This window comes from Pelobates fuscus, chromosome 1 (genome assembly GCF_036172605.1).
Source record: "Pelobates fuscus isolate aPelFus1 chromosome 1, aPelFus1.pri, whole genome shotgun sequence".
Taxonomy (NCBI): Eukaryota; Metazoa; Chordata; class Amphibia; order Anura; family Pelobatidae; genus Pelobates; species Pelobates fuscus.
This window is the reverse complement of record NC_086317.1, coordinates 34,475,695-34,499,868: the sequence shown is the minus strand read 5'-3', so window position 1 is coordinate 34,499,868 and position 24,174 is coordinate 34,475,695. Positions and strand designations below refer to the sequence as shown.

Genomic DNA, 24,174 nt, shown 5'->3' with positions numbered 1-24,174 from the left:
TTATAAGGGGCGGAAACGTTGCTGTGTAGTTCCTGGTTCAAATAAATTGCCTTGATTTTGGAACCTGTTGGAGTGCCTGGATTACTTTCTACATTTACTAAATTTAAATTTGGTCCTTTTGGGTACTGTGACTTTCTATGGAGCACCCTGGATTCCATAACTAAGGGTTGAGTGCACTTCCATTTTCATTTATGTCGTCTTGTTTGATTTAGACTTGCTGTATGGAAATCATCTAGTGTTTCAATATGGAAATACGAGATTGCTGCTAAATTTCCTCTTCTGAATATTCCACCCTGAGAACAAATACCAGTGTGCTTAGTTTATGTCTTATTATCATATTTATAGTGACCTGAAAATATTCTGATTGTTATACGCATGTAACTATCTTCAAAATATCACTGTGCAGTCCCAGGCACTTCACATAAAATAGATCATTACTATCCACTGGAATCCCCCAACTTGGGCATGGGGTCCACATGTTGCACTTTATTCTTCTGAAATGTTGTATGTCTGTAACACCAGGATAATAATCTGAAAATGTATTTCAATAAAAAAAAACACAGAACCTTACAGAGCATTCTGGGTATTTTTGGGTCTCAGAAACTATCCAGAGCTGATTGGGTGGAAGAAATACATACGCCAACACTGGAGAGGGAATGTGAGAGATTCTAGATTCTAGTCACTAGAGATTCTAAAGAGTACAAGTATAAAAATTAGTTAAGCATGCGCACAATACTTTTCAAGGAACAAAGCTTTATTTGTGTGTAACGCAACATCTTGGCCTGCTATGCTGGAGGTACAGGATCAGCAGTGCGTCACACTGAAATTAGCATGACTGCTTGTATTTATCAGCCAATCAGTATACTGGAAATCTAGTCATGGTCACTGACCAGAAAATGCACAGATGTGCGTAAAGTAATGGTGGCCTCCTGTATTCCTTTAAATTGATACTTCTTTGAGCTATAAAATTGCACAAGACCTAAATTGTTTTTTATATATACATTACCGGTGCTCCTTACTTGGCTATCTGAAGCCCCCTTTGCTTAATCAGAAAGTATGCACCCCGGGATCCATATACTCCTGACATAGTTGCCATAATATGAAAAAATGTTCCAAGGACACTCACGAATATTTGGAGCAATGTATTAAACCTGTCAATTTTTTTTTCTTTTATTGATTTTTTGGGGGGGTCCTGTTAACCCCTTAAGGACACATGACATGTCTGACATGTCAGGATTCCCTTTTATTCCAGAAGTTTGGTCCTTAACCCCTTAAGGACCAAACTTCTGGAATAAAAGGGAATCATGACATGTCACACATGTCATGTGTCCTTAAGGGGTTAAGGGGTTAAAGCTGATGGGAGTGGGCTGATATCCCTTCCTATTCATAATTCAAAAGATGTTTATGGATGGGAATGGGTTGTATACTCTCTGCTACAGACTTTATACTCACTATAGGAAATCTATAGAGAAACTTTTTATTATATGCTATCCGGTCTTTCTGTTTTTTTAAAAAAGATTAAGGAGCGAGTGTATTTTGTTGTCCTTGTGCAAACATTCATATTGCATGATAGACTGATTTCAGTCCAGTACCTTTAGGTGCCTGCAGTGTCCCTTTAAATAGATGCTAAAATCCTGGAAAAGGGCTATACAGCAGTACCGTAAATAAACTATGTGTAAGCGGCAGGTTTGCTCTGATAAGAACACTGCAAAAACCAATGATTGATAATATCTAACACTCTCATCTACTTACTCTAAAAATATCAAACAAAATGAGAAAAATAAAATTGGAAGCAATGAAATTAAATTGATGTGCAGAGATATATGCACACATTATTGTGAAGTTCCACTATAGTGACATTAAGTATTTTCAGCCCTGCTTATTCTTCAATCCCCAATGGAAGATGACTGCTCAGTGTGATTTGGCAATGAGGGCATTCACACCCCTGAAACAACGGCACTCCAGATGTTGTGAACTACATCACATCTGATGCTTTTCCAGCATTATGGCACAACAGCTGGAGTGCTGAAGGTGGTATTCATACCCCTGAAACAATAAGCGAAAGGTCCCACCGCGCAGGCGAAAGGAGTAAAGTGGAAAGAAGGAAATTAAGTGCTATGGCTTCCTCCAACACAGTGGCCATGCAGGGGAACAGCCTGCTGAAAGGGGCCTGATGCGATTGCGGGACAAGTCCCGGGACCCATTTCTGCCAGGACAGAGCCCAAAACATGGGACAGTCCTGGCAAAACGGGACAGTTGGCAACTATGAGTCCTGTCTGCATTGCTAGCATGATGATGCCTTAATTTCTGGGTTTTACTTGCATCTAACTTCAGTACTAGATTTTACTGGTGCGGTTTTGTAGAAGAAACTGAAGTAAGTGTGAAAGTGCGAATGCATGTGTGCCCAATGAATGCATTACTTAAATACAAACTACATGAAACTCAGTGAAAGACCGTGACTTGGAAATCAGGGATTTGGAAATCTCATCAAAGTGAATGTGTTGTCAATGTATAAATGACGAGAACACATTTTAGATAAGCTGATAATGTAATTAATACTACGTGCTAGCATGATCGCCACAAAATGTATCAATTAATCCAGAGATTGGATTCCGAACATCCCCAACCGAGGTCACTCGCACAACCTACCTGGGTAATCTCACACCAGCTTGTGCATTAAAGTGTGAATTGACAGGAATTCAAAATCCAAAATTGCTGTGAAGGCACAGGGAAATCAATGCGAAATTCAAATTGTAAGCTAAAATATGTCAAACCGAAAAAAAGTGCTAAGGCAGCAATGTTCGAATTCCCAACAATTAACACTTTGGTGAATAACCCTGACACTTTAGTTTTCTTAGCTTGTAAGTAAATTTTAAATGTAAGCCCAGAGTAGCAAACTTTTAAACACAGCTCGGCTATTTTAATCTTCAATTTGAAATTCCCTTTAAATTCTCACATTCAGTTTTTTAAATCGCAACACAACAGATCACCAAACAAACAGCTGATATCTGAACAGAAGAGTGTCACTTTCTCCAACTCCCTACACTTTGTAATAAGGAATGTTTCATGGGCTAACTGGTCTCCTTTCCACACCACTGAACACATCCTCCCTAAACTGGGTTATAAAAGAGTGTGTCTCATCAAACTCATGGATTAATAATTAGCAGGTGCTTTTCAAACGACCTTACAATGTGTACTCCAAAAGAAAAAAAAATGTAATGCAGGTTTTCCAAGCTAATGCTCAGAGGCTAGTGGTACCAGGGGGAGGGAGCAGGGCAAGGCGTGGGGAAGGTTTGGAAGTGGAGCCTGGGCTGGGGTGAGAGCAAATCACAGCACTCAACAGACTTAGAGGATTTAGCTTTAGGTTATCATGTGCACACAGCTCTGACTGGCCTGGAGAGAGAGCACTAATCCTGCACTTATCCAGGTCGCCTTAGACATATAGAGGAAGCACACAGGCTGATAGCTGATTGAGGCAGACTTTTCTTTTTTAACTGGAAGAGAAGAGAAAGGCTTGGAAGAAAGGGAAGAGCATGGCAGAGACCACAGGAGAGCAGTTTGCAAGGGGAGATACAGAGCTGAATGGTGGTGAGGCTGCTCAAGGTGTGCAAGAAGTCAGCACCCCAGCTACAGGGGAAGCCAGTGCAGAAGGTGATAGAGAATTAGGAGAGAAGGGAGAAGTGGGAGAGGATGTCCCCGACACAGAGGGCAGTGGGGAGACTCCAGCAGAAGTAGAAGAACCTCATGCAGAAAGGGAGGAAAGCGTGGAGTTGGATCCCAAAGTGGTGGAAGGTGTGGAAGGTGCAGAGGAAGAGCTGTTAACCCATGGGGTGGCAGATGAGGGTGAAGGAGCTGTAGAGGAGGCATCTGAGCCTGGAAATGATGAAGGACTTCCAGAACACCAAATCAAGGAGCAGGAAGGAAGTGGAGGTCAGGAGGGTGAGGCTTCTTCCCTTGGGCCAGAGGCTGAGGCCACTGATGGAGACCAGAAGGAGAATGGTGCAGAGTTAAAGGAGGATGAAAATGTTTTAAGTAGTGAGAGTAGCAGTGAAGGGATGTCCAGCAGTGATGAGGAAGAGGAAGAACAAGCTGAGATTAAAGGAGGGGAAGAAAAAGAAGGGAAGGTGGAGGGTAGTGAGGAAGTGGGTGGCATGGATGCAGAGGAAGGTGAGATCTCACCTGGTGGTGAAGAGGGAGAAGAGGCAGGGGATGGAAGAATGGAAGAAACAGTGGATATTAAAGGAAGGGAAGGTGAAACAATGGAAGAAGAGCAAAACACAGAGGTTAACCAGGGTGAAGGGGAAACTGAGTCAGGAGGAGGCACGGAGGGAGGACAAAGCATGGTAGAGGAGAACAGAGTAGAGGTGGAGGTTACTACAGAGGATTCAGAACATGTGGGAGATGGCACTCAGGAAGGACACGAGGAACCTCCTGGAGAAGGTGGGACTGCAGAAGGTGCCCCTGCCATAGACAGCACTGGGCTAACAGAAGAGAGTGCTGAAAGGGAAGTGATCTATGAAGATGCTCCTGTAGACCTTCCTGTAACAACTGAAGAAACCCCACCAGAGATTCCAGAATCTGGCATCACCTTGGAAACAGATCAACAGATATGTCCAGAGACCCCTGTAGAAGAAGAGATCAGAGAAAATGGTCTAAGTCCTGTCACCAGTCCAGAGACACCGGTGGAGGCCTTGCAGGAGCATGAAATATCTCTGTTTGTTAAGGTAAGACACATCTTAAAATATGGTGAATTTCATTGTTGGGATGGTGGGAAATGAGATGTACAGTGGACGATTTGCAAGGCAATACCCAGCCTCCCACTGTTAAAACGGTTAATTAAAAAAAACTGGACAGGGGGTTTACTGACCATAAAATTAGAGAAGACAAAATGAAGTTAATATATTTAAGTAAAATCCACCAGTTTGAATAAAGTGGAAAAAAAACAAAAAATTTACTTTTCATTTTTTTTTTTTTTATAAAGCATACATATCGCTGAATGCATTAAGAAGTGTGCATGAAAACAACTATAAAAATGATTACGGTATATGTATGTTTATAAACAGAATTCCAATTTGATTTAGGTTCCTCCATTTAGATTTTTTGTAAAATAATGCACTAACTAGCATACACTTATATTAAAAATGATAATGGGTAGCCGGTTGGAATGTGCAACTAAATAATCGTTAATTCCTTTAATTTTTTTAAAATGCAAGCTAAATCAAAAGAGTTTACATAGCTTTAGACTGTAATCTGTCGCAGTGTTAGTTTATTTGCAAATATTACCTGCAAGTATTGATATGTAGCTTTAAGCTGATAATTTAAAAGAACAGGGAACCCAAAAATAACATAAATCTGTAAAGGTATAGTCAGGTGCCTATAAATTTATTGGAAAGGGGATAATAACTAAAATTATCTCCTGTTATTTGCAGAGTATTGTAGGGTATTCCACAGATAACGTCAATATAGTTCTTGGCTCTGTCCTTTTTATTGATGTTGGCGTTCCCACCAACTTTGCACCCACATGTCCGTCATGTTGTCAAACGATAATATATACAGTAACTAAGGCGGGAACAGCGTATTGGGAGTTGTAGTTCAACAACAGCATGACTGCTACCAGATGACCAGCCCTTCCTTACTTAAAGGACCACTCAAGGCACCAAGACCACTTCAGCTTAATGAAGTGGTCTGGGTGCCAGGTCCCTGTAGGAGTAACCCTTTTTATTATAAACATAGCAGTTTCAGAGAAACTGCTATGTTTATAAATGGGTTAATCCAGCCTCCAAATCCTCTAGTGGCTGTCTCACTGACAGCCGCTAGAGGCACTTGCGTGATTCTCACTGTGAAAATCACAGGGAGAGCACGCAAGCTATTATAAATGCTTTCCTATGAGACCGGCTGAATGCGCGTGCAGCTCTTGCCACGCATGCGCATTCAGCCGAAAGGGAGGATCGGAGGCGGAGAGGAGGAGGAGAGCTCCCCGCCCGGCGCTGGAGAAAGAGGTAAGTTTAATCCCTTCCTCACACCAGAGCCCGGCGGGAGGGGGACCCTGAGGGTGGGGGCACCCTCAGGTCACCATAGTGCCAGGAAAACGAGTATGTTTTCCTGGCACTATAGTGGTCCTTTAAAGTTTAATACTGCTGTGTATTGATGAAAGTGTTTTTTGATCACGTCATAACTTCTTTGACCTTTTATTTTCCTAATCACACCACATAACGGGAATGATAACATTGGTTTTTACGTATTTTGCTGTAATATTCCACCCTTGTTGGCTCTCCTAAGTTCCAAACAAAGCATGCTGAAACAACAGATTTTTCCAGTCTCACAAAAAAAAAAAGCATTTTAAAGTATGTCAAAATAAATCAATGTTGTTCTGCTGTAAGATCGATCCACAATGTTAAAAGTATGATTTTAAAGAAAATGTTGCTTTTTTTTCTGAGTGGGCAGCCATGTTGGGTCTGGCACTACTATTATCGGACCAACTGCTGCTCCAACCTAACCTACCTACTGCGGCGATTACGCTATCTGAAACTGCGGCAGCAGGCGGGTTAGGTTGAGCAGCAGTTGGTCAGATAACAGTAGGGTCTGACCCAACTTGGCTGCTCAGCCGATTAAAAAAGGGAAATTTTGACATGAAATGAATATACATAATTTTAAAAATATTGTTTATTCTAAATTTGGTGTACTCACCGTGAGAAGCGACGGGGTCAGCAGGTGCATTGTATGTGTATTTACTATGCTTTAACAAAGTTGCGCCACTATTCAGGTCAAATCACTACGATAAACTCTGCCCCATTGACAGATTCCAGGAAATTTGCATGCATGTTAATCTATTTGCATTATTGTTTTTAAGTGACTTTTTTTATATACCTGCTTACATTAGTAGGTGTGAGTTCAGGGCAAATGGTCAGTTCTGAGAGGGGACCAGTGGTACAGATCCACAAAATCAGGGCTGTTAGGGGGGCCCTTTTTCAGGTGACACCACCACTTGAAGCAGGGGTTAATCTGCCCTGTTGGGGTTAGTGAAACCTAAAGGCAGAGTTAACAGATAGCTTTCCCTTGCACACTTTGAGAACACGTGATAAAGGCTAAACAAACTTTACAGTAATTCAAGATACTCGAGTCTTATCTGTCCTCAAACATTGCTATAAAATGTGACACGGGCCTAGTTATTTAACCTAAATATCCAGTATTTGAATTCTACAAATGATTTACACCTTAGATAACTAATCCATCTCTGAACTAACTAGCAAGTGTGTCGATCGGGGTTACTGGACTGGATTAAAAAATTTAAGTTAAACTAGACTGCCTCGGAAAATATTTTTCCTTAGGAAAGCATTGGGAGACAACAAAAACAGAGATCACAAGAACTCTGACAATGGGCAAAAGCTCAGGGAACCTCAATAGCTTGTCCTTTGGTTAGTATCCTCTCAGGTGTGTGTCAGGGTGTTAAAGCAGGGCACTACAAATCCCTAGTAGCAGGTTGCCATGGTGACTAGGAATTTTGTGCTGGCATTTGGGTGTCTGTCAGCACGTTCAGCGGAGGCGGCCAGCCGAGGGAGCAAGGAGGCCTGCTCCCTCGATTGCTGTTTAGTGATGCCGGAATCTGGAAAATGACATCACTCCGACCCCGGTATCACTAAATAGTGCACGAGGGAGCAAAGCAAGAAGAGCTTGAAGATTACAGCAGCACACTGGACCCGAGGGCAAAGATCCACTCCAGTTCTCCCAAAGGTAGGGAGGCTGGGTGGACTTAAAGTAATATAAAAATAAAAAAGAATAGTTTGTGAGTGTATGAGAAAATGTGTGTGTGTCTGTCAGTATCAGTGTGTGTGTGTGTGTGTGTCTGTCAGTGTGTGTGTGTGTGTCTGTCAGTATCAGTGTGTGTGCCTGTCAGTATCAGTGTGTGTTGTCTGTCAGTATCTGTGTGTGTGTGTGTGTGTGTGTGTGTGTCTGTCAGTATCAGCGTGTGTTGTTTGTCAGTATCAGTGTGTGTGTGTTTGTCAGTATCAGTGTGTGTGCCTGTCAGTATCAGTGTGTGTTGTCTGTCAGTATTAATCTGTATTATATGTCCTTCACTATCAGTGTGTGTGTGTGTGTGTGTATCTGTCTGTCAGTATCAGTGTGTGTGTGTCTGTCAGTATCAATGTGTGTTGTCTATCCTTCAGTATCAGTGTGTGTGTGTGTGTCTGTCAGTGAATGTGTCTGTTTAGGTTACCGGCCACCCCTCCGATCACATGTGAAAAGTGTTTTTACTCACCTTTTTTCACACGCCGTGCCGTTCCCGCCATGGCTGACTTTGTCTCCATAGCTGAGATATCAACTTTGATGATCTCAGCCGAGCCAGTGCTTTCCTATAGGAAAGCATTGTGAGACTATTGCACATGCACAGCAAAACGCTGCGCCGATCAATGCATCTCTATAGGGAACATTCAGCACCTCAATGTCGAGCTGAGTGACACACTGAGTGACTGTCACTAGAGGTGTTACTAGCAGCAATGTAATAACACTGCCTTTCCTATGAAAAGGCAGTGCTTACATTGTAAAGCCTGCAGGGACAGGATACAGACACCAGAACCACTACATTAAGCTGTAGTGTTTCTGATGGCTGTAGTGTTTCTTTAAGAATTATTTTTGTTTTTGAAAATTAAACTTTGCTAGTTTAAAAAAACAAAAACTGGCTAATACATTCTTTAGCTGGCTAGATTCCAATCAAATGTGTCAAGCCCTGTGTTAAAGGGACACCGTAGTCACTTATATAACGTTAACTTAATAAAGCAGTTTTAGTGTATTGATCATGCCTCTGAAGTCTCACTGCACAATTATTTGCCATTTAGGAGTTGATTAACTTTTGTTTTTGTTTATGTTACCCATGGCTGTTACTCATACAGCCTACATGAAAAAATGGTTTCCTTTTCAATCAGATGTTGAATTACTTTAGAAGTTTTTATCTCCTGCTTTCTAACTTTAACTTTAACTACACACAGGAACCTGCTGCAAGGTCTACCAAGCTATAAGCAGTGCAGCGCAGTGCAACGAAGGAAGTTTAAACATTAGATCTCTTTTTACAGGAAGTGTTTATGAAAGCCATGTATGTTACAAGCAGGGATGTGTGACTAGGGCCTCATAAAAAAAGTGATTTAACTCCTAAATGGCAGATAATTTAGCAGCGAGACTGCAGTGTCAGTATCTATACACCAAAACAGCCTCATTAAGCAAAAGTTGTTTTGGTGACTACAGTGTCCCTTTAGCCCTGCAACCATGGCATCTACTAAAAGGGCCACTTCACCCAAACCACTTCATTGAGCTGCATGGTTCTGTTGCCTTTTGTAGTCCTTTAAAGGGTCGCTACATTGCCCAAATACAACATTAAAAAAATCTAGATTTAGTTTATATACCCCCAATCAAGACATGCATGCATTAACTTACGCATTTTTTTTAATTGGGGGTATATCTAAACAGCTTGTAAAAGTTACAGATCTGTTGTCTGCTGCCTTTGCAAGACTTCTCCTTCTTCCCCAACCCACACATTTTATGGCTGTCCAAACACAGACTTCTCAATACAGCTTAAAGGGATACTATAGTGCCAGGAAAACAAAGCTGTATTCCTGGCACTATCGCTCCCCTCTCCCTCGCGCCCCCTATGTTTAACATTGCATCACTGGGTGCAAAAGGTACACTGTACTGTACCCAAACCACTTCAATTGGCTAAGGTAGTCTGTGTGCCTACAATCGAGCTTTAATGAGCAGTCTTCACAAGGCAGGTGGTCTGAGCAATTGCTGCATCTTGAGTTTATCTCCACTGAGCTAAACAACCAGGAAGTTACCGGACCTGTTGTCTGATAGCCATGTGGATGTAACACTCTTAATTTATAAAAGTTCTATTGAAACCTGCACTTTTGGACAAAGCTAAAGTGCTTTGGATGTTTGGAGTGTTCCTTTAAGCCTAACCCTACAAATTATGTCCTCTTGGAAATTTGAAGAAATCTGGTTTAATATTAGGTCTTCAAACTCTTCAATGGCGTTATTTTCCACCTTAATACACAGTTCACTGTTATTGATACCGGAGAAACTGACGGAAGCCAAGCACAGAGAGATGGACACAGGTTTCTTCAGGAAGGAAGAGATTCTTTATTGGATCACCGATCGGGACTCAGAGGGACTAATGTCACCAAAATACAGCAAATTCTGAGCCCCGGACAATAGTGCAGGCTCCTTATATAGGCACATAACTCCTCCCATATTAAGCTCCACCCGCACATTCTCTTAACCAATCAACACAAATAAGAATTAACTTCCTGTTTGACCGCATGGCCTGTCCAGCACAATGGAGGAGGGGAATACTATATCCTGTATTCTTGCACATGCTCCGTACACTACTGATCGTATCTTGCCTCGTGCAACCAACTGATCGATACGTCAGCATATGCACGTACACATGCCACGTGGTAATCTCGGCCTACTAAATTTATTTTTACCGAGATTCCACCACATTCCCCCCTTTGATGCCTCTTGATATTTCACAATTACTTGAGGCATCACTTAACCTTAGTTTGCATACACCGCAAGTTACCTTGAACCAGACCAGACTTATCTTATGATGTGAATCTTCAACATTCATCTTCCTGCATTGGTTCTCCCTGATCTAGAGCCTTATATTTATATATTGCCATTATCTGTGCAGCCGCCTTCCTCTCTGCTATATTTTCTATCAGGCTTTGCACAGACCTAACTACTAAGGGTATAAGACACGGTAGGAGTAGACACAACATTAAAATCAGTAGGACTCCACCTACCACTGCCTTAAGCCCTCCAAACCACTCATACCAGCTACCAAACCAACTACTTGGATTGTACCCTTTCCATACCTGAGTAGGCACATGCGCTAGTTTAACCATATGGCTAGTAAGCTCAGCTATTGCTTGCCCTTCGTCATCTATTTGAAGACAGCAATTGCTCAGGTTAAACTTCCCACATACACCTCCCTCTACTGCCAAAAGGTAATCCAAGGCTAATCTATTCTGGTATACTGCTGTCCTCATCCTGGTATTATGCTTCGCTAGAAGATTGAGCGCTTGTGATGTCTCGTTAGTGATAATCTCAACCACCGCCTGTAATCTTATAATACGGTTGAGCATATAAATAGGGGTTCTATAACCAAAGGTACCATCTTCTGCCCACGTGGCTTGCCCATAATAATCTATAATACGCTGGGGAGGCCATTCATTATCTTCCCAGGCGCCTATCTCTATGGGTCCCCTTTTCTTCCTATGATTCACATCATACACTTTAACACCTAAAGTCTCACCTGTTTCAATAGGTAACAAGAAGAAGGATGGTTTGAGCATACCCAACACACATGCCCCTTCCCAGTCCTGTGGCAACTCCGAATAGGCTTTCTTACCACAGATCCAGTACAAATTTGCTGGGGCTCTCCAGGTAGATGTGATGGATAAATCAAACCACACATCCTTTAAATTGTCGTATCTAACAAACGGGTTAGATGGTTCTGAGACATTTGAAGCCGACCACCAAGTTGTATTCTTTGTATCATCATCATAAGCTTTTTGCCCTAGACAAGTTAATTCTCCTACAGAAGTATTATACATTATTCCTTTCCTTGCTATGCAAACATAACTCAGATTTACCTCTCAACACTCATATGATAATCGGCTTGTGTAGATATTAATTGTTCAACTGCCTCAGAACCGGACATTACCTCCTTTGCTTCCCAAGGCCATTGGTCTCCCATGTTAGTACCTCCACACACATAGCAGTTGGTAACATTAAGACTACCGGCAATACTTTCGGCTAAATCTATGAACAGGTTTTTAGCATTATGGGGGATCTTATTATCTATACTCATCTCTTCGTAAAAGGAATGATATACTTGATGAGTTTGGGAGGATACCGTATCAGTCTCTATCCCTATAAATAATACTGTCCCAGGATCTAAACCCGTCCCGTATATTTGAAACCCAAATAAATTGCCATATTTGTCTAAGAACTTGTCGGGGTTATTTATAAGTATATGGACTGGGTTGCATTCCATAGACTTACAATATGGGCTAGTCGGCAACTTAGTCACTATCATGTCCTTGTCTACTGTCTGTCCCCAAGTTGCCCACCCCACACAAGACCAATATGGGCAAAAGTTATACTCTCTATTTGGGCATCTAGGACTCACATATTTATTTTTACTACTGGGACAAATATATTTATCATTAGACCCATACGTCCTCTCCCATCTAAGATCCCCACATACATTCCACGGCTTTCTACCACTTGATATCGCCTTACATGCATCAAATAGCAGAACACCCGAAGAATGTACGGATTCTAACACTGTCTTATTAATTAGGGTCCCCTGAGGATCTCCATTCCTGAGAGTCAACCAAATTGTACGAGGTTGATACTCTGGACTGAAGCACTTAGGTTCTCCTACTCCTAAATGGCACACACTATATTCTATATTAAGGTATCTACATCTTGATATATCTCCTTTACACTCGTATTGTGAATGCCAGATTAGGGTTTGGGAAATATGGTTACCTGTTCTCGTAGTCTTAATGCATACCTCACAGCTAGGAGTGTCGGTACCTCTACCTTCCTGAATATAAAAACACACATAAATAAACACTATCAAAAACACATCTTTCGCCGTCATCCTCAGTCTTCGTCCGTGCGAAGGCACCTCAGCTTCCAGGATGTAAGGGCTGCAGGGAATGGAGTTCTGCTCGTCTTCACAGGTGTCCCTTCGAGACTTTCCTGGCTTATATACTATGTGTTGGTAAGCGGACAGGCTTTATTATGGCCGTCTAAAACACTCACTTCACCAAATCCCTGTAACAATAAAATTTGTAATCCACACGATTCCTCGTTACTCCGACTGAGTAGTGCGTTTTAACCGGATCTTGCAGGGATTTTCTGGATCTGCTGTAACTTGCCAGGAATCGACTGCTGCTGGTTTAACCCTGGAGTGATGTATCCACGGAGTCACTTCGGCTACTTTTATCGCTGTAGGGGTAGACAAAAGAACAACATAAGGACCTCTCCACTTGGGCCCTAACGGTACATTATTCCACTCTTTAATCCACACTTGATCTCCTGGATGGTAACTATGAACAGGGGGATAAATATTCACAGGTAATCTATCTTGTACCCATTTCTGTACCTCCTCCATAGTCTTACCCAACTCTACAACCTGCTGCCGGGTAATTCCTTCTCCCAACTGACTCAAGTCCCCCCTTAAGTTACCAAGTACGGGAGGTGGTCGCCCATACATGATTTCAAAAGGAGAGAGGCCCATCCTTCTGGTAGGGGTACTGCGGATTCGCAATAGAGCTATGGGTAAGAGAACGTTCCACTTAAGTTGGGTTTCCTGACACATTTTAGCCAACTGGTTCTTAATAGTTCTATTCATTCTCTCTACCTTACCAGAGCTCTGGGGTCTATATGCAGTATGAAGCCTCCACTTTATACCAAGCATATGAGTCAGTTGTTGTAGGCACTGATGAACAAAAGCTGGACCATTGTCCGATCCTATAGAACAGGGTAGTCCATATCGGGGTATTATTTCTCGTAGCAGGAATCTCACAACTTCTCCTGCTTTCTCTGTACGAGTAGGACATGCTTCTACCCAGCCTGAATAGGTGCACACAATTACCAGCAGGTAACGATGTCCACCCGATTTAGGCATCACTGTAAAGTCTATTTGTAGATCGGACATGGGGAGTCCCCCCATAAACTGGACTCCTGGTGGCTTTACTGGTCCTTGTCTTGCATTATTTTTAGCACACGTTACACATCTGCGTACAATGGCCTGAGTCAAGTTGGACAATCTTGGTATGTAGAAATGTTTCCTGAGAGATTCTTCTGTACTGTCTCTCCCAGAATGTGTCCCGTTATGATAGTTTTGGACAATTTCTACCGCTAGTGATGCTGGTATGACTATTCTTCCATCTTCTAGCTGATACCACTTGTTCTCCAAATACTTTCCTGGTTCAGTCTTTAACCACTCCTCTTCTTGAGCTGTATAAACTGGAGTCCATTGAGACAGTGGAGTTGGTATAAGAGCAGCTATATGCCCCACATATTCCTGTCTTCCTGATTCAGCGGCACACTTAGCTGCACTATCTGCCATCCGATTTCCCTTAGTTACATCACCATCTCCTCTCAGATGCGCTCGACAATGTATGATACCGACTTCTTTCGGCTCCCACACTGCTTCCAATAGTTGTAGGATTTCAGCTGCGTACTTGATTTCTTTGCCTTCTAAATTCAGTAGTCCTCTTTCTTTATACAAAGCTCCGTGGGCATGAGTGGTTAAAAACGCATACTTAGAGTCCGTATAGATGTTCACTCTTAAACCTTCAGCCAATTGTAACGCTCGTGTCAGTGCTATCAATTCTGCCTTTTGTGCTGATGTTCCTTTCGCCAGTGGCCGAGCTTCTATCACCTTGTCTATTGTTGTTACTGCATATCCTGCATAGCGGATCCCTTCTTTCACATAACTACTGCCGTCGGTGTAATATTGAACATCGGGGTTCTGGATGGGAAAATCACGAAGATCTGGTCTACTTGAAAATACTTCATCCATTACTTCCAAACAATCATGTTGACTTTCAGTAGGTTGTGGCAAAAGGGTAGCTGGATTTAAGGTGTTTACAGTCTCTAAATGCACTCTTGGGTTTTCACACAACATTGCTTGATACTTGGTCATACGGCTGTTACTAAACCAATGATTTCCTTTGTAATCCAACAACGTCTGTACTGCATGTGGGACTCGTACATAAAGTTCTTGACCCAGAGTGAGTTTATCGGCTTCAGCTACTAGCAGGGCGGCTGCAGCTACGGCTCTTAGACAAGGTGGAAGTCCGCTGGCCACTGCATCCAATTGCTTAGACATGTAGGCAACAGGTCTTTGCCATGATCCCAAGTACTGTGTCAATACTCCCACAGCCATTCTTCTTTGCTCATGTACGTACAGGTAGAATGGTCGTGTGTGATCAGGTAGACCTAATGCTGGGGCACTCATCAACGCCTTTTTCACATCTTCAAATGCCGTTTGTTGTTCTTGAGTCCATAAGAAGGGGTCGTGCTCTGTACCTTTGATAGCTGCATACAGAGGTTTTGCCAGTATCGCGTAGCTGGGAATCCATATCCTACAGAAGCCTGCTGCCCCCAAGAATTCTCACACTTGTCTTCTATTCTTGGGTATCGGTATTTGGCAGACAGCTTCTTTTCTCTCTGGCCCCATAATTCTTTGACCTTCAGAGATATGGAATCCCAGATATTTGACAGTTGGCAAACACAACTGAGCCTTCTTTCTAGACACCTTGTATCCTGCCTTCCAGAGAATGTGTAGTAGATCGTGCGTTGCTTGCTGACATATTTCTTTTGTAACTGCTGCTATCAACAAGTCATCTACATATTGTAACAATACACACTCTCCTGGGATGGACTCGAAATCCAGTAGATCTTGGCTTAGAGCTGAACCAAATAGGGTAGGTGAATTTTTAAACCCTTGGGGCAGTCTTGTCCAGGTCATTTGGCGTTTTGAGCCCGTTACAGCGTTTTCCCATTGGAAAGCGAAGATACATTGACTTTCTGCGGCAATTCGGAGGCAAAAGAAGGCATCTTTGAGATCTAAGACTGTGAAGTAAGTAGCCCCGCCCGGAATTAAAGCAAGCAGGTTATATGGATTGGGCACGACTGGATGTATACTAACAACCGCATCATTGACTGCTCTCAAGTCCTGTACAGGTCGATACTCATCTGTACCGGGCTTTTGAACAGGCAGCAATGGGGTGTTCCAGGGGGAAGTACAGAATTTTAGGATACCATACCGTATGAACTTATCCAGATAAGATTGTATGTTCTTCTTAGCCTTCTGCGGGATGTGGTATTGTCTTAGGCTCACTGGATAAACCCCAAGTTTTAGTTCGATTTTAATAGGTGGAATATTGCGGGCCAGTCCTGGTGGGTTGTTCTCTGCCCAAACTCCTGGTATGTTGAATAAGGACTCATCACTCCTAGGGTTTTGGCTAGTCAACACTGTATAAAGTCGCCACTCTTCTTCCTTTGGTACGGATAATGTCATAATACCTGAAGGTCCATTAAACTTTAAAGATGTTGTTCCATTTGGTAGGAACGTAATCTGCGCTTGTAATTTGGATAGCATATCACGTCCCAGCAATTGGACTGGACATTCAGGCATATAAAGGAATTGATGTTTTACTACGTGGCCTCCCAATGTACAGAGTCGACTTTTAAGAACCGGTTTTTCAGCACTTCTTCCAGTTGCTCCTATCACAGTAATAGTCCTTCCAGATGGAGGAGCAACTAGATTAGTCACCACTGAATGTTCAGCACCAGTGTCGATCATGAACGCACTCCTTTTTCCCCCTATTGATACATCGACCATAGGCTCCGCTCGACCAATCCTACAAAGTCCCTACCTTCTCTATCGCGGGACCTTTGCGCTGCTGGAAAATACCTGTCTTCCCTAACACTTCCTCTGTTCCCATTACTCCCTCTATTACCATTACTCCCTCCGGGGCCTCCTCTACCTCTCGCTCTGCCTCTAAAGTTTCCGTAGCCTGCCCTGGGTAGGTCTCTCTCGTACTGCTCTCTTTGCGGACATTCGTTCCTCCAATGCCCTTCTTCCTTGCAATACGCGCATTGATTCCTACTCAAAGGCTCCCTATTCCATCTACTATCGCCTCTATCTGGGCCCCGTCTATCTACACCTGCGATCGCTACCGCTAGCATATCAGCCTTTTTACGCATCTTGCGCTCTTCCTCTTTCTTACTTTCTGTTTCCCTATTCATATAAACCTTATTCGCTACCTCCATTAGTTGGGTAATTGACATACCTGCAAACCCTTCTAACTTTTGTAGCTTGCGCTTAATATCTCCGTAAGCTTGGCTGACAAAGGCGGAGTTCACCATTCGGGAATTATCTGCGTCTTCCGGATTAAAGGGGGTATACAAGCGGTATGCCTCCAATAATCGGTCATAAAAGACACTGGGCGCTTCATCGCTTTTCTGAATCACCTCAACTGTCTTCGACATATTAATGGCTTTCTTTCCTCCGGCTTTCATGCCAGCAATTATAGCGTCTCTATAGGCTCTGAGTTGGACCATATCAGCACCGTTTACATTCCAGTCGGGATCGGTGTTGGGGTAATGTGTTGCGGCCCATGCTGCTGGATTAGCTTGATTCAAAGTACGGGCTTTATCCTCTAACGCTTTAATGGCCGCTTGATTTATTCTTGTCCTTTCCTCATTATTAAACAAAGTCATTAATAACTGCTGGCAATCAGCCCATGTCGGATTATGTGTCTGTACTATTGAGGTGAACAGATCAGTCATAGCTTGTGGTTTCTCAGTATACGAGGAATTGTGGGTCTTCCAGTTTAAAAGATCGGTTGTAGTGAACGGGACATATACGAAGACTGGGTCAGCATGTGCCATTTGACCTGCGGCATCGATATAGGCTGACCCGGGATTCAGACGAAGAGGCATCTGATAGTGCTTTAATTGTTGGGTACCGGTCAGTTGTCGGGTCTGTATGGGGCTACGTGGAGGGGCGTCAGTCATAGGTTCCAGTCGGGGAGAAATGGGGTATGGGGATGTGGGAACTTGGTTTTGGGAAAAGGTTGTAAATAAAACACTTCGAGTCGAGCTAGATGAAGCTTGACCGGAAGTCTGAAGTGGCGCCAAATCAGGATATTCGGATTTAATGGGGGTTGGTTCTGATTCCGGAAGGGGAGATTTAGTACGAGGGGGGGTGGATTCTGTACTAGAGGAGGAAGCGGAAGTGGATGGGGGTAATGAGGGGAGGGTTGCAGGACTTCCTGCATTTGCGTCACTTCCTCTTAACGGAAAGTAAGGGGGCGGCAAAGGGATCTCGGACTCAGGGGGCGTGTCCAAAATGGGCCTAACACCAGTCCTAGTGGACAAACAAGTCCTAGCTACCATGAGGCGACACTGCTCCTCGTGGCATGTCTGAAGCCATTTTGGCGAGTCATTTACGGCCTGTCTCCAACAATCAATATAAGGAAACTGGCCGTAAAGTTCAGGCCTACCTGATACAGCCACGTGTAAGCGCTGTACCAGAGTTGGATCCAAACTGCCACGTGGCGGCCATGCCGCAACCAAAGTAGGCCACTCCCTAGTACACAAAGTGACCAAACGTACAGGAGACATTTTAACCCCAAAATCACAAGTTTTGAATCCCTTTTTAAAATTCTTCACCATACAACCTAAGGGATCCGGAATCGTTGACTGCGACGCACCCATACTTAACAATGGAACGTCGTCGACAACGAATACTATACACGCGTACTATTCAACAGTCACACCCGTTTCCTCTGGCAACAGCACCACGTGGTACGGTTACCAAGTGAAACGTACACAATAACAATAAACACTCAGGGAATTCCCGTACACACACAGCTGTTACACCAGTCACTAGATAATCAATATTATGCCCTTTGGCGTAACTATACAGTCACCCACGCTATAATTCTCTATATATGAATTACCCGTCTATAACACACCCCAGTAACATCGTCTTTTACAAATAGCGGTTACAGTACGGTTAGCATAGGTCAAAGCACAAGTTAAGGTCACAATACAATTATTAGTGGTTATGGTGTTAAAACATGCAATAGACGACAATGATTAGTACTTATATACAGTATCAGTAAATATACAGGGTTATGGTACCGTGCACTATAATACAGCAACACACTATTAACACTCTCGCTAGACGGCTGAGCTCGCGCTATCTAACAAGATATACACTTTACTAAACAATCTTTATCACATTTACAATTCCCAACTAAACTATTGGCCAGTACCTTGAATGGACTACCTAAAACTATATACACCCGTTTTGGTTAGCCACACTGCCCAATCACCACATATAGCGAGCTAGAGAACCGAATTTACACAGGCGCCTCTTAGTCGCACTATCAAAAGTCTAGTGGGTTCCAAATTTACACGCCTTCCCACTTAGCCCAGATAGGTTGAGAGCTAGCGAACCGAATTTACACAGGCGCCGCTTAGTCTCCCGGTCCCTCCGACCTAGCGAACGTAATATACACCCTAGAACGCTAGTCTAGACAAGACACCGGTGTCCGGCTAGGGCTATTTACACCAGGACCCCGCCTGACTAACAAAATCAAACGGTCTGACTAAAGAGCGTTTGATCGAGCGGTGCGCCTTCGCTCCTTCCCTCCGACAGAGGGGGCAGATACACAGATTCAAACCCCTTTGGGCTTACCGCACAATCGGTATACCCCTAGTGGGTCCTGCCGTCTAAAACAGCAGTTGTCTTACCTCCTCGTTCCTGAACCTGAGTTCACACTCATCGACGGGGACACCCCAGCACTTCTTACGTAGAGGCCGATGATCTCCTGGACAACGGACCAGTGGCGCCGAGACGAAGGGAGGTCCACGCAGAAGTTCAGGGGTGCAGCCGTAGAGAACGTGGGCAAAGATAGACCGTCTCACGCCTCTGCCTCTCAGCTACCGTTGAACGATGAGCTTCCCGGCCAATGCACCAAATGATACCGGAGAAACTGACGGAAGCCAAGCACAGAGAGATGGACACAGGTTTCTTCAGGAAGGAAGAGATTCTTTATTGGATCACCGATCGGGACTCAGAGGGACTAATGTCACCAAAATACAGCAAATTCTGAGCCCCGGACAATAGTGCAGGCTCCTTATATAGGCACATAACTCCTCCCATATTAAGCTCCACCCGCACATTCTCTTAACCAATCAACACAAATAAGAATTAACTTCCTGTTTGACCGCATGGCCTGTCCAGCACAATGGAGGAGGGGAATACTATATCCTGTATTCTTGCACATGCTCCGTACACTACTGATCGTATCTTGCCTCGTGCAACCAACTGATCGATACGTCAGCATATGCACGTACACATGCCACGTGGTAATCTCGGCCTACTAAATTTATTTTTACCGAGATTCCACCACATTATGTATCCTCTGAATTAGCATGTAACATTTTATATATATATATATATATATTTTAATATATTATTTTATATAATACATGGCATTCAGTAAAATCGCTCAGGCGCCTTGAGTGTTAACAAGAGTATTGGATAATCTCCTTGATCTTCAGAATCCCTTTAGTGGGATATAGCACATTCATCTAACGAAAAGTCTGCATTCTTGGCAATCTATTTTAAAGCAGACGGACACGATATATTACTTACGGTCATATAGATTATGTAGACATCGCTCTGTTAGCTATTGTCTTTAAAGGTGAGGTTCTGTTAGGTGGTCTTTGTATTTGTATTTTGTATTTGTATATTTACTTAAAGGAACACTATAGTCACCTAAATTACTTTAGCTAAATAAAGCAGTTTTAGTGTATAGATCAGGGGTAGGCAACCTTTTGGTAGTGCTGTGCCAAAATAAAACTTTGACGTCCCTTGGTGTGCCGGCAATAAATTCAATGAGGAATGCATGGTTAAGAAAGTTTAATATTTTATTAATGATGACAACAAATAAAGAAGGTCTGTTTTAAGAGAACAACTAATCATATTGATTTGTCTTTTGCTTTTTAATGTAATTTCTAATTACATTTACACGTGCTGATTTTATTTTTAGAACGTAATAACAAAGAACATACAACAGCATTTTTTTTTTTTTTTACAGTACAAACTTAGTGAGATCCCTATCCTTGCTTAGTTCCTCTATGTCAGGAACATACTGCGTAACTTTAAGCTTCACACAGGCTTCTGAATGAGCAGTTGTGAGACGGCTTCGATGCGGATTCAGAATGATCTTCATGTGTGAAAAGATTTGCTCACATATATATGTTGACCCAAAGGCCGAAAGCAACGCAAGTGCAATTTTCTTTAAGCAGATGAATTTTTCAGGTAGACTGGTCCAACATTGCACAATGGCAGCTGATCTATCTGTGCAATTTCCCTCCAGAGTTTTCCGCAGTTCTTCAAATTTTGGTTCTCCATAATTCTGATGCCTTCAATTCAATAAGCTGGATTTCAAAATCATCAACATTCATCCATTCAATAAGAGTTAACCCAAATGAGGTAGATTCGGTTAAGTCAGGCTTGATAAGGAATGAAAATGTTGGCCCATGGATCTCAAAATCTTGACATTGTTCTGTGAACTCTTTTCTGAGCGCCCCAATGTACTTCTGCAGTTCCTCTGTGTCAACTGGATAATGAGCCGAATGTGCTTTTACATTGGGAAAATACTTGTATGTCTCAGTAGTGATATCCCGACAATACACATTCAGTTTTTCCATGAATCCTTTCCAGTATTCATAAAGATGAAGAACAGTTTGTCCTTCTCCCTGTAACTGTAAATTCAGGTCATTCAGGTGTGCAGTTATATCAGCCAGGAACATAAGCTTGCAAAGCCAGTTAATATCACGTAGTTCTGGGTAATTATGACCTTTTTCACTGGTGAAATTCTTGATCTCCTCCAAGCATGCTACAAATCTGCTCAATACCTTGCCACGACTGAGCTAACGAACGTTATTATAAAGAGGGAGATCAGAATACGAACTCTCTAGTTCCTCCAGTAAGGACCTGAACTGTCTGTGGGTTAATGCAGAGTAGCTAACTCAAAAATGTAAAATGTTTACAACTGTTTCCATCACAAAGTTCAAGGATGAAGATGAGATTTTTGCACACAAGTTCTCTTGGTGAATTATGCAATGGAAGTTCAGTGCAGGACGACCAATGCGTTCTTGGAGAAGTTTTACAAATCCTTTGTTTTTTCCAACCATGGCAGGGGCACCATCTGTAGTTATACAGAATATTTTATTGATATCTATACTCTGCTTTTAAAAAGAATCGGCAAATGTAGACATAATATCCTGTCCTTTTGTTCCTTCAAGTGATTTGAGACAACACAATTCTTCATAAATGCGATCATTTTCACAGTAGCGAGCAACTACTGCGAGGCGAGCCATGTCATTTACATCAACACTTTCATCCACAGCGACACTAAAGACAAGAGCGTCTTTTAAACTTCTTCTTTGCTTATCTTGTATATTGTCTGTCATTTCGGTCACTCGTCTTTCTATTGTTCTTGCCGATACTGGTATATCCTTTATCCGTGATAATAATGTATCTTATTAGGCAAATCGCCAAATAAAACTTCAGCACCGCTTATAAAGGCTTCTTTAATATATTCACCATCTGTGAAAGGTTTCCCTTTTCTTGCTACACACTGAGCAATTTTATAACTGCATTCAGTAGCTTTATTCTTTGCTCCAATTACTTGGCTGAATATACTTGTTTTTTATATCTACAAACTGCTCTTTTTATGGCTTCCATTTTGTCCTCCATGTTATTAAATAACGATTCATGTTTAGTTTGAAAATGTCTTTTGACACTTGATGTTCGGCAAACAATACTTTCACAGAATAATGCAAACACAGCACGATCCTTCTGCTGTACAACTCCATATTCCTCAGTCCATGAAGGCTGAAAAGTGCGGATGTCAAGCTTTTGCTTTTTGGCGGTAGACATTTTAGCAAATGGAAGTAGGATCTGCAATCTAAAGCTGAGAAGGCTGAGAAGCACTGTTCGTTCAAACAATGTGATTGCTCCCTGTGGATCCTGCAAATAAGCAAAAATACCCCTTTTCTATAATGTGCCACAATAATCCATATTTCTGATACTTTTGATTCCTCTTTTGGATTTTTTATTTGTTCTTCTATTTTTTTTAACATTGATTACATCCCCAAAACAAATGAACATCATAAAAGCTGCCTTTCTTTCTCCGAAAACCGCCACGCTGACAGTGGTTGGAAATATTGTTGGGTGCATTTGTGCACCTCCCTTTTATACACTGGAACCAACAAAATTGTGAACCAATCTCCCATCCCCTCAAAAAAAAATTGAACAGAAAAATAAGATGAATCAAGAGGCGCAGTAAGGAATATTAAAGGAAGTGTAAATGTCCCATTTTGTCAGAAATGACTAGTACAGTGTACATGCCACAGACAGGTCTGTAGAGTTCAGCCCCAGTCTAATAACACCAGAAAATAACAAATGACACAGCGACAAAATGGGCTTCAATAAGAGGGTGAATAAGTACAAAGATCCACTTTCCTTTTTTATTTTTTTATAATTCTTTATTTTTCTTGTGAATGAGATTACATTTCAACTTTTATTGCCACAACAGCGAGAAGTAAAACACATACAAGGCATATAATGAAACGATTGTATGCCATTTTTATATACTGCACTATTTGCAGTAACAGGCCAGGTTTACATGTCTGTGTCTGTTTCAGTAGTAGTGGATGAGCAATCCAGAAGGCCTCAGCCATAGGCATTAGGTGTGTGATCGCTGCTGCTGGGGCCACTGGTTCCAGGCAAGCTGCCAGCTTCTCCCAAAAGGCGTCAGAGCCGGTTCAGCCGATACTGCATATCCCATTTCCCACTGCCTGGGTCAGAAGCACACATGGTGGCTGTCATTTTAGTTGCCACATGGTGTTGGCTTTGTGGTGGTGTCATGTGCTCCTAGCTCACTGAGTAGGGAGGACAGGGCACAAGCTGGTGTTTGGCTTGGCACAGGCTGCTCCAGGTGGGAGATTGGCCGCCCCTCCCTTCCACGCTGCACACCAGGCCGCAATATGCTCGGAGCCCCCTCCAGGACTGTCAGCCACAATCACAGCTTGTCGCCAGTAGTCGGGTAAGCCCAGGTTAGAGCTACTGCATTATTGATTTAGAGCGTGGCAGGGCCCAGCAGGGTCCCCAAAAACAACCATGACTACTTAAATGTATTTAAGTGGTTATGTTACCTGGAGTCCGTGGGTGCCAGGATCCACGTCACTACCATTTAGCAGTGCAGGTTGGTCCCCAGTAACCCGGTTGGTTGGTTGGCAGGTTGGTCCCCAGTAACCCGGTTGGTTGGCAGGTTGGTCCCCAGTAACCAATGATGATGCAGAGGAGACAGAACTATGCTTCCACCTAAAGCCATACCAGAGATTAAGACAGTGATTGACTGAGAGTGCTTAGTTGACAGTTTATCACAGGTCTTAAACTATGTACGGAGTGTATTAATGTATTCAGTGGCATATTTTGGATTTGTGCTGCTCAAGGCATGATGAACTTGGGAACCCTCTAATTTAAATTTGCCCCACCTTTCC

General features: G+C 42.7%; 1 protein-coding gene across 1 annotated transcript in view; it reads left to right on the top strand.

Moving 5' to 3' along the window:
* Positions 1–3,345: 3,345 nt before the first annotated feature.
* Positions 3,346–24,174, top strand: part of CLIC6 (chloride intracellular channel 6) — a 71,289-nt gene continuing 50,460 nt past the window's right edge. Inside the window, exon 1 of the mRNA XM_063447461.1 lies at positions 3,346–4,724. Coding sequence (XP_063303531.1) covers positions 3,534–4,724 — 1,191 coding nt within the window. The 5' untranslated portion in view covers positions 3,346–3,533. The remainder of the gene's footprint in view (positions 4,725–24,174) is intronic.